At 46.2% G+C, this 12437-nt stretch overlaps 1 protein-coding gene across 1 annotated transcript in view; it reads left to right on the top strand.

Moving 5' to 3' along the window:
• Window positions 1-12437, top strand: part of ttyh3a (tweety family member 3a) — a 49672-nt gene that overhangs the window by 5966 nt on the left and 31269 nt on the right. Inside the window, exon 2 of the mRNA XM_031566423.2 lies at window positions 7164-7333. Within this exon, the coding sequence (XP_031422283.1) occupies window positions 7164-7333 (170 nt within the window). The remainder of the gene's footprint in view (window positions 1-7163; window positions 7334-12437) is intronic.

The raw sequence follows: 12437 nt of genomic DNA, 5'->3' as shown, positions 1-12437 counted from the left end.
TTTTTTTTTTTCCTGGAGGCTGAGACATGCACCCTCCCCCTTCCCTGAAGACTTCCTCGCCAAGGCCAAAGCTGTGAGAAGTTTGAGCGGACAATACAGCTTTCACTAGAGTTGTCTACAAAAGCCAAGTGTGATTATTTGGGGGGGGGAGTCAAGAATCAGTCAGAAGGATTGGGGTAGGGGGGGCGAGTGGAGGAGGATGGAAGGATGGAAGGATGGGAGGATGGAAGGATGGGAGGATGGGAGGGGTCGTCATGATGGATGAGACTGGAGCTGTTCACGTTTGGGTATGAACAGACAGGGCTAAGGACAGGGCAGGGGGTAGAAGAGCCGTGCCTCAACAGGTCACAGGGTCTAGCGAGACAACACAGGCAGAATGCCTAGGGGCTTAGGCCGGTCAAAGCTGTGACTGGCTGGCCAAACAAAAATCCCAGTCAAAACAAATCATAGATCAGACTGAGAGCTCGTGTTGGCCTCACAAGCCCTCTGAACCAAGCAAGAAATGGTTACAGTGCAGATCCCAATCATATTATATCAAACTAAATCTACTAGTGCCTGAGTACTTTCTTGAGTTTCTCCGTGACCATAAGGGTCCCTCGGTGGGATTCCATGCCGTTGTATTGCTATTAATCCCATGTCACTGGGTAGACAGTCCAACCCCTTTAAAGAGACAGATTAGGTGGTGGAACCTGTTGACTGTAATAGGATTGAAATGCCCTGTTTTGGGCTCATGGACTCAGGTCTATAAGGTCTAGCTATTAAATAATTAGCAGATCTAGGGCTGTCTTCTCACTCTGTTTTCTCACTTCTCTTTCCAAAACTTGTTAGCTGAATCAAGAAGCATGTGTTCTCTTTTAAGAAGCCAACGGTTTGCCAAAATATTTGTTTTTAACCCATTGGTTTTAAATATTTGGTTTTATATTAGACTTTTTTTTTAGTCAGCTACAATTAAAAATGGCTCCACATTAGTGAAAAATATCATGATTCCTCTAGTCAGGCATAGTGATTTTGGCATGACCTTCCCACCAGCCAGCCCGTAGGCTAATTTTGCTATTCTCCCAGAATAGTGCAAGTCCGCCTGTTATGCTTTGCTGCAAGGGTTAACATGCCCCAACGCACTGCAACAGGCTTTCCCACACCCACGCCGTGTCCCATGGCCATGTGTGGGGGAGGTTTGAGAACGCTCTGGCTGGTTTCGAGATTAGATGCTGTGGGGCAGGGGGGGTGAGTTTTGGGAGAACACCCTCCGATTTCCCAGTCTCCTTACTACCCAAAAGGGGGGGACACCTCACCTGATTTCTTCAATTATTCCATCACTCTTTCCACTGTGCGGAAGGAAAAGAGTGTTCTTTGAAGCCCGGGAACGCGAGCTGGGGGAAGGCGTGCTAATCTGTTTTGTCAGCCTGTTTTACCCAGGCTTTGACACAAACTGACAAGAACTTGTTGTCAGCAGTCCAGACAGGAAGCGCTAGCTGTTTCTCTCAGTGGTATGTCTTGCCAGTTGCCTTCTCTGGCCGTTTGGCATTATTTGCCAGCCTGAGCAAGAGGAATGTTTTGGTCGGACATGTTCTAAGTAAATTCCTGAAAGTGAGCAGTAAGTGGAACTGTTGCTTGTGAGGAGGTTTGCCCATAAAAAGCATAATGAGGCATAGGGGAGGTAGAAGATATATTGTGCACAGTATGGCCATATCTTTTTTCACAGTCTTCATATGGTGTTAACGGATGGGTGTGGGTGTGTGGTCTTATTTATTTATTTCCTGAGACCAGCTGTCTTCAAAGGCTTTATTGCCCCAATGTGTGTGTGTGTGTGGTAGGTTGGTGGTATCTTTCAGCACTATACCACCAGCACATGCCTCCCTCGTCCCAGATGCGATCTCATCAGTCCCCTGTCGCTTCGGAAACCACAGTGTAAACAGCTTCACATTTTTTCCCCAGAGAATGTGGGGAACCAACACTGTCTCCAAGTGCAAAAAAAAAGATGAATCATGATGATTGGTTAGGGTCTGGAGGGGTGTTTAGGGAGAGACTCATTTTAGAGTCATGGCCATGGACCTAGCTCTCCAACTGCAGCATAGATTTATAGGCTTCCTAAATGGAGGACTCACCGTTAGTCAGCCCAGGAGACCGTGAGCTGACCTGTTTAAAGGCTGACTTGAGTGTGAGGTGAAACAATAATGAGACGCTCCAGCAGCAAGAGATTCATCAGAGAATCCAATAGAAATCGACCTGAGGAAAACAATGTTGCTGTAAAAACAAATTCAAGTTTTCCACTGCTGATGGCAGTGGACTAGATTATGGCTGCTGTTTCTTGAGAGGTTTTTTTTCCTGTCTTCCTAATCTAGATTTGTCAAGTAGTGCATTTCATGACTTATGTAGTATAAAGATGCCTTGTTCTAGGATTCATCATTAGACAGGGGTCTTTGGTGTAGGGCTTGTGGAGGAAATGGTAAATGTACTCTATTCTACTCTATAGCTCTAAAATACTGTATGAGCTCTTGTCTCTCTCTCTCTCTCTCTCAGAAAACAAAGGCCTGCTCTGTAACTTAACAAGGATTTTTACTTCCCTGATTCAAGTTGTTAGTCTGCAGGATTTAATACGAAAGCTCCCCCACTGGGGATGGAGTTTTGGGGGGAGATTTGAGAAGGAAAACTCTACATATCTCTTTGATGTAGCCTATTTTCTTAATCAGTGTGTGGGTTTTCATCCTTTCCTTGTTCATAAATGCGAGCTGCGATTTGGGATGCCTCTTGTGATGTATGTTTTCAGGACTTTAGCCCAGGCTACATACCACAACTTTGTTCTGGGGGAAGGGGAATTGCAGTCTCATCATTCCCACTGGTTGACTGGTTCACAGCTGAAGGAAAAAGGAACGGCTGTGCACAAGGCCCCATTCCCCCTTGCAGAGTTAAAGAGGGATGCTTGTGGAAGACCAAAAGCATTTTTTAAGCGCTCCTTCTAAACAGCTTGCACAGACAACATTAGAAATTCTCACTGCTGACTCAGACGTCTGGATTGAATTAGGCTAGCTATGCTACCGCTGTCTGTGGCCCGCACAGTAGATGCCAGCAAACGTGTAGCATCATCCAGCAGCAGCTTTGCAGCGAAAAAAAAAAATACACACTGCTAATCCCAGCTGTAACTGTGTCTATAGCTTTTCAATCAATAGAGTAGATGTCTGCAGTAATGCTTTTGAGTGGAAGGCGGCAATGGCAACCATTGATGTGTGTTCAACTCCAGCAAACTGGCCATAATTAAGGTCACTTTTTGCCCTTGGGGACTGCGTGAGAGCTGGCTCGCCACTCGGTCAGATTCCTCCGCTGCAAGGCTGGCCTCCATTCCATTCACTGACAGAGTCACGGGAGGTGGTCCATTAGGATAATCTGCCTGAGATTACTGTGTGTTAAAGAGTGTCAGGAGTAGGCGTTTTTCCTGTTTTATAAACCTTCCCCAGCAGAAAATTCATGAAAGTCAGAAAGAGAGTCTGCGATCAGAATCTGGGTAATTACAGTCAAAGCTGCTGACCGTTTCTCACAGGCATGAATAAAAAAGAGGAAAAAAGTGAAGGAGGGAGAGGGAGGGAGGGGGCGGAGCGGAGCATCACAGCAGTGTGACCTACATATTAAATGGACTCTGCACAGAGAGCGCAAGTGTGTTGTGCCAAAGTCATTTCTCACAATGATGCACAAGCACTTTCCTTCTCATTGCTCTCTTCCTCTCACTTTCTCTTCTTCTCATTCTTCTGCCACCCCCTCCTCTCTCTCTTTCTTTCTTTCTCTCTCCTCCTCTCTCTCTTTCTTCCTTTCTCTCTCCTTCTCTCTCTCTCTCTCTCTCTCTGTGCCACTACACTCCATCTCTCCTGTTGTCATGCACAGTCACTCACAGGCCCCCAGGCCCTCAAAGGTCAGCAGATGGGCGCCTTTTCACATCAGGTCCTGTGCAATAATTGGGTGCCCACACCATATGACATCTGACTGCCTGTCGGGTGAGCGTGAGCCGTGCACCAGACATATTGCAGCGTGCCCTTGCTGACGGTGGTCCCCTGAACAGGCGTTTGAAAGATTGCTCCTCAGCAGGTTCTCTGGCTCAACCCACTTTTTGTTTTGTGTTTTAAACTTTGTTTTGGAAACTTTTTAACTGCCTTCTTTCATTAGATATACAAACTGAGAAACTGAGAGTGAGAACTGAAAGTGTTTGAATAGGCTAACTGTTAGTGTTCACTGACATTAGGTCAGTGGTCATTGGCCTTATTACGTCTGCCAAGGAGGTTATGTTTTCAGTGCAGTTTGTCAGTTTCTTTGTTTGTTTTGTCTGTTTGTTTGTTTTGTCTGTAAACAGGATTGCACAAACACTACCAGCCCAATTTTCATGAAACTTTGTGGAAAGGTGTAGCATGGGCCAAGGAAGAACTCATGAAATCCACAAATGTAGTTTCACTTTTGCTAACGTTGCACTGTATGGCATACAGCTTTGGCAGACATCTCTCTGAGTGCCCTTCTAGTAATTACAGTGCTATTTTCTCAAATGAATAGCACCAATGTATTCATTGCGATAGTGCTGTTTCCCAATTAGCCCTTAATGCAGAGCTCTTGCACTGCATAATTTCCGGGCCTTGCTAATGGACCCGCATTGGCAAGAGCTCTTGTTCTTTGAAAATGAAGACATTTAAAGCTGCTATTAATAGTTTCATAAACGGACATGGGCAGCTCTTCCAGTTCGGCATTGGACCAAACTTGTCTTGTTTGCCATCTCCTTTACCTGTTTAATTCCACTCTCGCTGTCTGGTGAATCATGGGAGATGAAGTGTGCATATTTGTATTCAGATTGTTTGGTTGCAAATAGACTTGGTTTGTGGTTGGACTTGTTTGTAGTAGGACTTGTTTGTGGTATTCTCATTGTTTTAAATATCTACCCTCTCTCACTGGGTTTGTTTAACGAAATGAGTCCAACATGTTGCCCGCATATTGGCACCAGGTTGTAGCCAGGCTGAAGATCGCAGGCTAATGAAAAAGACAAAATTATGACTTGCACAGTCTGTTTTTAAGCTGCCCCTCTGGAATGCCATTCAGTCAGTGAAAAAAAAAATGAAATCCAGAAGGCAAAAGGCTTCAAATGAATTGTGGATTATTTGGCTGGTCCACCATTTCCCCTTGATCTGCTATCACACAAGAATGGACAGCCCTTTGTTCATAGCTCACTGCCGGTGAACATGGTAGACAACCAAAACATGAAGTCTAATTATAGGCTCCTTGTTGGGCTAAGCCTGCAGGAACTGGGCTGAATGTTTTAGGAGCCGTTTCCTTTTTTGCCCCCCTAATAACCCACATAGAAATCTTACAAAGTGCAAATGCAAAACATCTGCCTTTGCTCAGCAGTAATAATGGGTACCTTTCCATGGGAGCTGTTAAATCAGCAGAAACAGGAAAAGGAGGGGAGCTGAAGTAAAACATTCTCTCTACCCTCCGTCCCAGATAGTTCTCTAGGCTTGTCCTGCTGCCTCCTCCGTCCCAGATAGGTCTCTAGGCTGGTCCTGCTGCTGTCCAAGCCCTGTGTGATCTCTCTTTCCCCCAAAAGACCCCTGCACAAGTGCCACTGAAATTCAATGAACGTTTGAGTCACTTAGTGAGGCTCAGCCTCCATTGGTTAGGACAGGGCCATGGGGCAGGACCAATAAGATCTATCATCTTAAATGATGCATGGCGTCATTAGATGTCGGTGTGCTTTATTCATCCCTTAGCCAGAGGAGAGAACTATTCGTTCTCATTCTGGGGTCAGTAGGTAACGGACATGCCACACACTTTGTCCAAAGCAGGCAAAACAAAGAGGCCAAAGGCCTTGGCTTCAGCCCTCCATGCTTTCCTTTGTGTCGTCAGACTGCATGAGACATGCAGACATGCATTTTCTTCATAGCTGGAGTCATGTGATATCTAAACCCAGTGCTCTCCAAAGACTAATAAAGCCTCTGGGGTCTGGGCTTTTTGAGCAGACACAATAGGCCCCCCCCCGACCTGCCTATGATCACAGTGCAAGAGCTTGACGGACAGCTTGGCAGCTGTTGAAAGGCACAGAGTGGAACTATTAGTGATGTGTTTTTTGGTGGTTTTCAAACGCTCCGCAGGAAACATGAGTTCAGACAGTCCGTCGGGGATTAGGCCTAATGGATTGTTACCGACCACCATTCCTCATCTCGTTTGCATCTGCAGTGTGGTTGGGCAGGAGCGAGACGTCACTGTCGGTGCTGGTCAGGAATCTGTGCAGTACTAGACAACAGAGATTTGCAGGACTAAAACTGCTTAACCATTTTTAAGCGAAATCCCCTGAGTGACAGGAGCTTGGCCTCTTGCTCCTGGCTAAAAATAGAAACAGCCACATCCCCATTGACCCTTAACTCTCTGACACACCTGTGCGTATGTCTGGAGTCATTTCTGTGTCTAAAAGACCATTTGTTCACACAGATCACAGACTAAGTAAATATATAGATCCACAACCAGTATTGGCAAGATAACATTTGGAGGTTACTATCCCTTCCGTGTTGTCCTGGTGTTTGAGGACAGACGTGCTCGTGAGTGAACAGATGGGTAGCGAAGTGAGAACTGTCCGGTGGTGAACCTTCGAAACAGGGCCAGTGGATCAGACGCAAAGTGAGATTAATCATCTGTGAAGGCACTGCTGCCGCCACTCTGCTAGATTGGGTGTGTGTGTGTGGATTTGTAGTAATGGTGAATTGCAGCACAGAGGTGTTCATTCAGTGATGGTCATCTGCCCTTTGTTTGAGCCCGTCTCCAAACTGTTGGGTCATAATGAAATTCAGAGTAACATTACGTTGATTTCATATGAAATAAATTCTTAACGGTTAAGCATATTTGTTCGCTGTCAGATTTGAAAGCTGTTTCTCAGGGCCTTTAAAAGCTTCTTAGGCTCAGTCTTTCTGATTTGTGTTGTAGGGCAAATAAATAAACATGAGTCAAAGCTTCCTGAATTGCTTGAACCATTGGTATTAAGTGGCAACATTGCAGGCCAAAACCCCTATTCCAACACTGAGTTCATCACTGAGTTCATCACTGAGTTCATCCTAGATCTTCCCTCTACTGCTATCTTATCAAATCTGTCCTCTTGCATGATGGGATGATGGCATGATCTCTCCTGTGCTTGTCGTTCCGCTCAGGCCATCCTGCTGGTGGGAGGTGTGGCGCTGGCCTGCCTGGCGGTGGACCTCCTCTTCCTGCTGTTCTACTCGCTGTGGCTGTGCTGCCGGTGCAAGAAGAGCGAGGAGACTTCCAGCGCCGACTGCTGCTGCACCGCCTGGTGTGTCATCATCGCCACACTCGTCTGCAGGTGAGTTTGGAAGAGAGCTTTATAAAATATCTTTATAAAATATTTATATTATCTAAAGCAACACTGCCAAAGGTGAAATACAGTGGACTTCACTGCCAAGGAAAAACATCTGTTATGGTGTAATAAAGTTAGTAGAGTGACGTCGTTGTGTTGAGGTTAATGTTTTCGTCACTCCAGCTACCAACTCATCTGGACTTGCTTTGCGGAGTGGCAGACAGTGATCTCAGCGCTTAGTCAACCCCGCTGCTCGAGACCTTCATTTGAAACGAGACAGATCTCTCTGTGGTCAGAGGCAGAAACAAATTGTTAGAGAGCTGTCAGATCCATGAAGTCAGTTGGTGACTGGCCCTCATTATATCTTTGTAGTACACTTTGTTATTTTTGCCAAGACCTGCAGCTGGATTGACTGTGTCAGTCACAGCTGCTAGCTAATGGAGCATTACCATTGGTAGAGTTTCCCTTGGTTTTTATAACTGTCAGCTGGAATCACATTCAGTCTTCTGCAGGTTTCATCTCAGCTCTTCACAGTTAATTCAACAAGGATGATAATGCATAGTTTCCCCGGCTTTCATTGTAAGTAATTCAACAAGCTAGTCTATTCAGGAAGCATAAATGTCCAGTTTGCAAGCTCTTCCTGTAAACTCGTTCACAACGGTGGCCTGGAATCATGAAGTGATCTGGCAACGTGCGCCGTGACAGGTGATGACCTCCAAACCCCTTTCTGAACAGCTGCCTTTTGTGGGTTAGCCTGGCGGCTGCTCTGTCTGCTGGGGAGAATTTACGATATGTTTACCCCAAGCGGGACAGCTTTCATCAGTCAGCAGCGGGGCAGGATTGCACAGAGTAATGAACCAGTGGCCTGACACACACACACACACACACACACACACACACACACTGCGTGGGAGTGTGGATTCCTGGTGCGGTAAATGTGATCAGACTGGGAGTGCTCTGACCATTGCCACAACCCCACACCAATGACCAGTGGACATTGTATTGGTCTTCCAGCATCTCTTCTGGGAACCACTGCCAGTTCCAGTTTCGGATGACAGCGTGTCGCCTGATTATTTCATAAAGTGAGCTACAGTCTTTATTTTCTCGAAGACGGGGAGTTGCATTCCGTCACAACACATTACAGCAGCACAAAGCCTCTCTGTCAAAATGGAGGTATTTTTAGCTCTAATCCTCTCCTCACACTTCACGGTCTTGGCGTGGCAGAACGACGAGTTAACTATTCTCTGCCACTTTGCCGGATGGTATCTGAGAGAGAGAGAGAGAGAGAGAACAGCACAGAAATAGGTTTAGGTATATGTTACGTATTATATAGGTATACGTTACGTAATATTACAGAGAGAGTGAGAAAGATGAACAGAAGGAAGAGAGGTTAACTGAAGGCTTTTCACTCATGCATATCAGAAATGAATCTAGTTGATTCTACTCATCACTCATTCATCCTCTTGCATGAATGCTTCTGAAACTGCCACTTCAAGAAAGAGTGTACTGGTATAATTTCTAAACTAACACAGATTGACCCTGACCCAGAAATTGTAGATTAACTGACCCTACACATGCCCGAGATATCAGTCTGCCCTTATCAGACGTTAAGTAGGCTTCCCCTACTTTCCTTTCATCCTTAATAACTCAATGACATGTACACGTGTGCATTACTATGAGATTCTTGCTGCGTCATGGCTACAGATGTCAGCCTTTCGTATCGTTAAATATTTACATGCATTGCCCAATGGTTGGGTTATAATTCTGCAAAATCTGCAAAATGCATAGTAGAGAATGCAGCTATCTCATAATAAATATAAAAGTCAGTCACTACTGAAGATGGATCATGAAAAAAACATTCAAATGCTCAAAATTATTTGCATAAAATAGTTGAATGGAAATCAAGCAAGTGAGACCTGGCGTGATCAAAGGATAAAGATTGATTTAGCAACCACAGAAGAGTACTCTGCAGTCCCCGTCTGCAGAGAAACCCCTAAGGTTGCCTGTACGTTCATAGGAACCACGAGACAGATGGTCGTGCTTACGCTACAGAAGCATGCTGTGCTTTCAAACAGGGATACAGTTGGGAACGTGTGCTTGGCTCCGAAAGAATTGGCCATCCACTTTCCTTTTTTCATCAGAATTAATGGATAATTCTGTCACGCTCTACTGCACAAAATGCTCTCTTGATATTCCAGCAAGAAACATTACCTTTTTTTTTTAGTATTATTTTTTTTTTTTTTTCATAATTCATGAGCTTTATTTTCCTGAAGAGCCCAATAACCCCCATGACCCTCTGTTCCCTCTTCTCAGTGAGACCACAGGCGGTGCAATGTCACCTTTGAATCTGTGAATGTTATCAAGGATGGAAATCGTGTGGCCATTGTGTCCTCTGTTCTTCTGGACAGAAGATGTCAATCTGCATCCAAATGTGGAGTGGGGAAAATGGACTTGCATTGTCACAGCAGACAAACCGTCGCACAGACACAAAGGTTCCGGTTTCCATGGAAACACCTTTTTCTCAGCAGTATGGCGTGGGACCCACAGGTCCACCCCCATCCCCCATCCCATTCCCCATTCCCCGTCGTTCACAGGGGACACATTGCACAGCCTGACCCGTGTTGTTGATAGTGACCTCTAACTCTCTGTAAATGTCAACATGCTGTCCACCAGATAGATCACTGGTGGTTGTCCGAGACATTAAGAACAACTGAAATGCAGATACTCTTTCTGTCTCTCTCACACACACACACACTCTCTCACTCACTCACTCACACACACACACACACACACACACACACACACACACACACACACACACACACACACACACACACATTCTCTCTCTTACTCACTCACTCACACACCCACACTGTAATGGCTGCTGTAATCTCACTGAGAGGGTAATAACCCTATGCATGATTCTGGTGAGCGCTTCAGTAGCACCCAGCCCATGTGAGTGACATATCAGAGAGGACACCCGGCAACCCTTTCCTGTACGTCCTCTCCACCCAAATCCCTCCTCGGGGACTGTCAGTCAGTCCCCATGACAACTGAGGTCTTAATGGCCGATAGAGATTACACCTCCACGCCTGACGCCCCTCTGGAGCGATTCACATAAAGGTGACACGTCCCAGAGAGGCATTCGATCTGAGTGGTTGAGCTGAATGGTCATCCCTTTATGGCTCCTCTGGTGCCTGTCCCATCTGTGTCCACCGTGATAAAGGGCCCTCCTTCTGACTGGACCTTCCTTATGAAGCTGAATTAAAGCAAAGTGAACAGTTTTTTCTGTCGGTGTTTGAGATGTATTGTTTACCCACGCCATGCTCACTCTATTATTAGTTGACCAGAAGACTAGCAAATTAAGGCTAAATCTCAACAGGAAAAGTTGAGCTGAGGTCCATTCAGTCTTTAGCGCTTCGGGTTCAGGGTTCTGTATTTTATGACCTTGGCCGTGCATCAGCCATGCCCCTATGAGATGAGTCTCTTCCTGTTGGCTCGCTCACTTGCCCCCTCTCTCAAGTAGTGCCAGTGAGTGGAGTGGGTCGTGCCTCCTTCTCTGTGATGTGAGATTGTTTCTACCTTTCGGAGAGATGAGAAGGCGCAGCCCCCTTTTAGGTTCCATGTGGGTGATGACACCGGATGTCATCAGAATAAGCCTTCTCTGTTTCTCTCATCTCTCTGTGTTCCCTCTCCCTTTTTTATGTCTGTACTTCTCACCTCCTCACTCTCTCTGTACTTCTCACCTCTTCACTCTCTCTGTACTTCTCACCCCCCCCCTCTCTCTCTGTACTTCTCACCCCCCCTCTCTCTCTGTACCTCTCACCTCCTCTCTCTCTCTACCTCTCCCCTCATCACTCTCTGTCTCTCTCTCTCTTTCTGTCACTCACATCTTTTCATCTCTGTGTCTTTCGCCACCTCTCCTTCTGGTGTCTGTTTCTCAGACTTATATTATTCTTTTACACAACTTTTGCCTCTTTCTACATCTCTACTTTTCCTTTTCCCCCTCTGGTATGCCAGTCTCTCAGTCTCTGCTGTTGGTTGTCTGCGTCTCTCCCTCAACCGCGTTCTCCCTTCACATTTTGCCACCTCTCCATCTTTTCATCTCTCCATCTCTCTCTTTCTCTCTCTTTCTCTCTCTTTCTCTCTCTTTCTCTCTCTTTCTCTCTCTCTCTCTTTCTTTCTTTCTCTCTCTCTCACACTCTCCATCTCTCCCGCTGGGTAGCCAGGCCTTTGCGTGTGTCTACATGCTCTATCTGCCTGTGCCGTGCCCATCCATCCATCCAACCAGCCTGCCAGCCAGCAGCTGCCCTCCTGTGGGCACAGAGCGGGACGCAATACACAGAGACATACAGAGAGATTGCAGGTTGAGAGAGAGAGAGAGAGAGAGAGAGAGAGAGAGAGAGAGAGATCTATGGAGGGATGGGGGGAGGTAACTCAAGAAAATGAGGAATGGGGTCCCCTGTGTTCAAAGACCACAGTGGAAGTTGTCTGTTGGGAGAGTGTTGTGGCATATGGCATGGATTACAGCTTTCACAAAGCAGAAATCGCAGTCCCATTGTTCACATCTTTATCATCCCTTCCTTGGCTTGCAACCATAGGAACAACAGACGAACAATGGAATAAAGTAGGGTTCTGCATCACACAGCGTGGGATTCATATCATGAATTCTTGAACTAACACTTCTGCCTGGATTCGGACTCTGTCTGCTCTCAGCCCTCCTTGTCAGCTGTAAATATTATGCCACTTATCTTTCTACAGCTTCCTCTGTTTGTCCGGGGTGTCCATAGCTTTGTTATCCGTGCACGTGCAAACACACACACACACTACACAAACATAAACATGTGAGTGCTATACACACACACACACACACACACGGACATATCACGTCTTCATCCATCAGCGCAGAAATGGCAGACAGCCATCACGTCTCAGCAAAAATGGCTTTGTTTACTCCTCTCATCTGTGCCCGGGAATGTAGAGCCCAGACACTTTTCTGTTGACCAGACTGACCGCCTGTGTCCCTCGTGTCCCTCCTGCTTCTACTGGACCTACCCAGAAACACTACGCAGAAGGAAACCCCTCTCAGGGCTGTCCTCCTAGCGCATGC

The sequence above is a fragment of the Clupea harengus genome, chromosome 1 (assembly GCF_900700415.2).
Source record: "Clupea harengus chromosome 1, Ch_v2.0.2, whole genome shotgun sequence".
NCBI classification, from domain to species: domain Eukaryota; kingdom Metazoa; phylum Chordata; class Actinopteri; order Clupeiformes; family Clupeidae; genus Clupea; species Clupea harengus.
The sequence above is the reverse complement of the archived record's forward strand: the minus strand, read 5'-3'. Positions and strand labels throughout refer to the sequence as shown.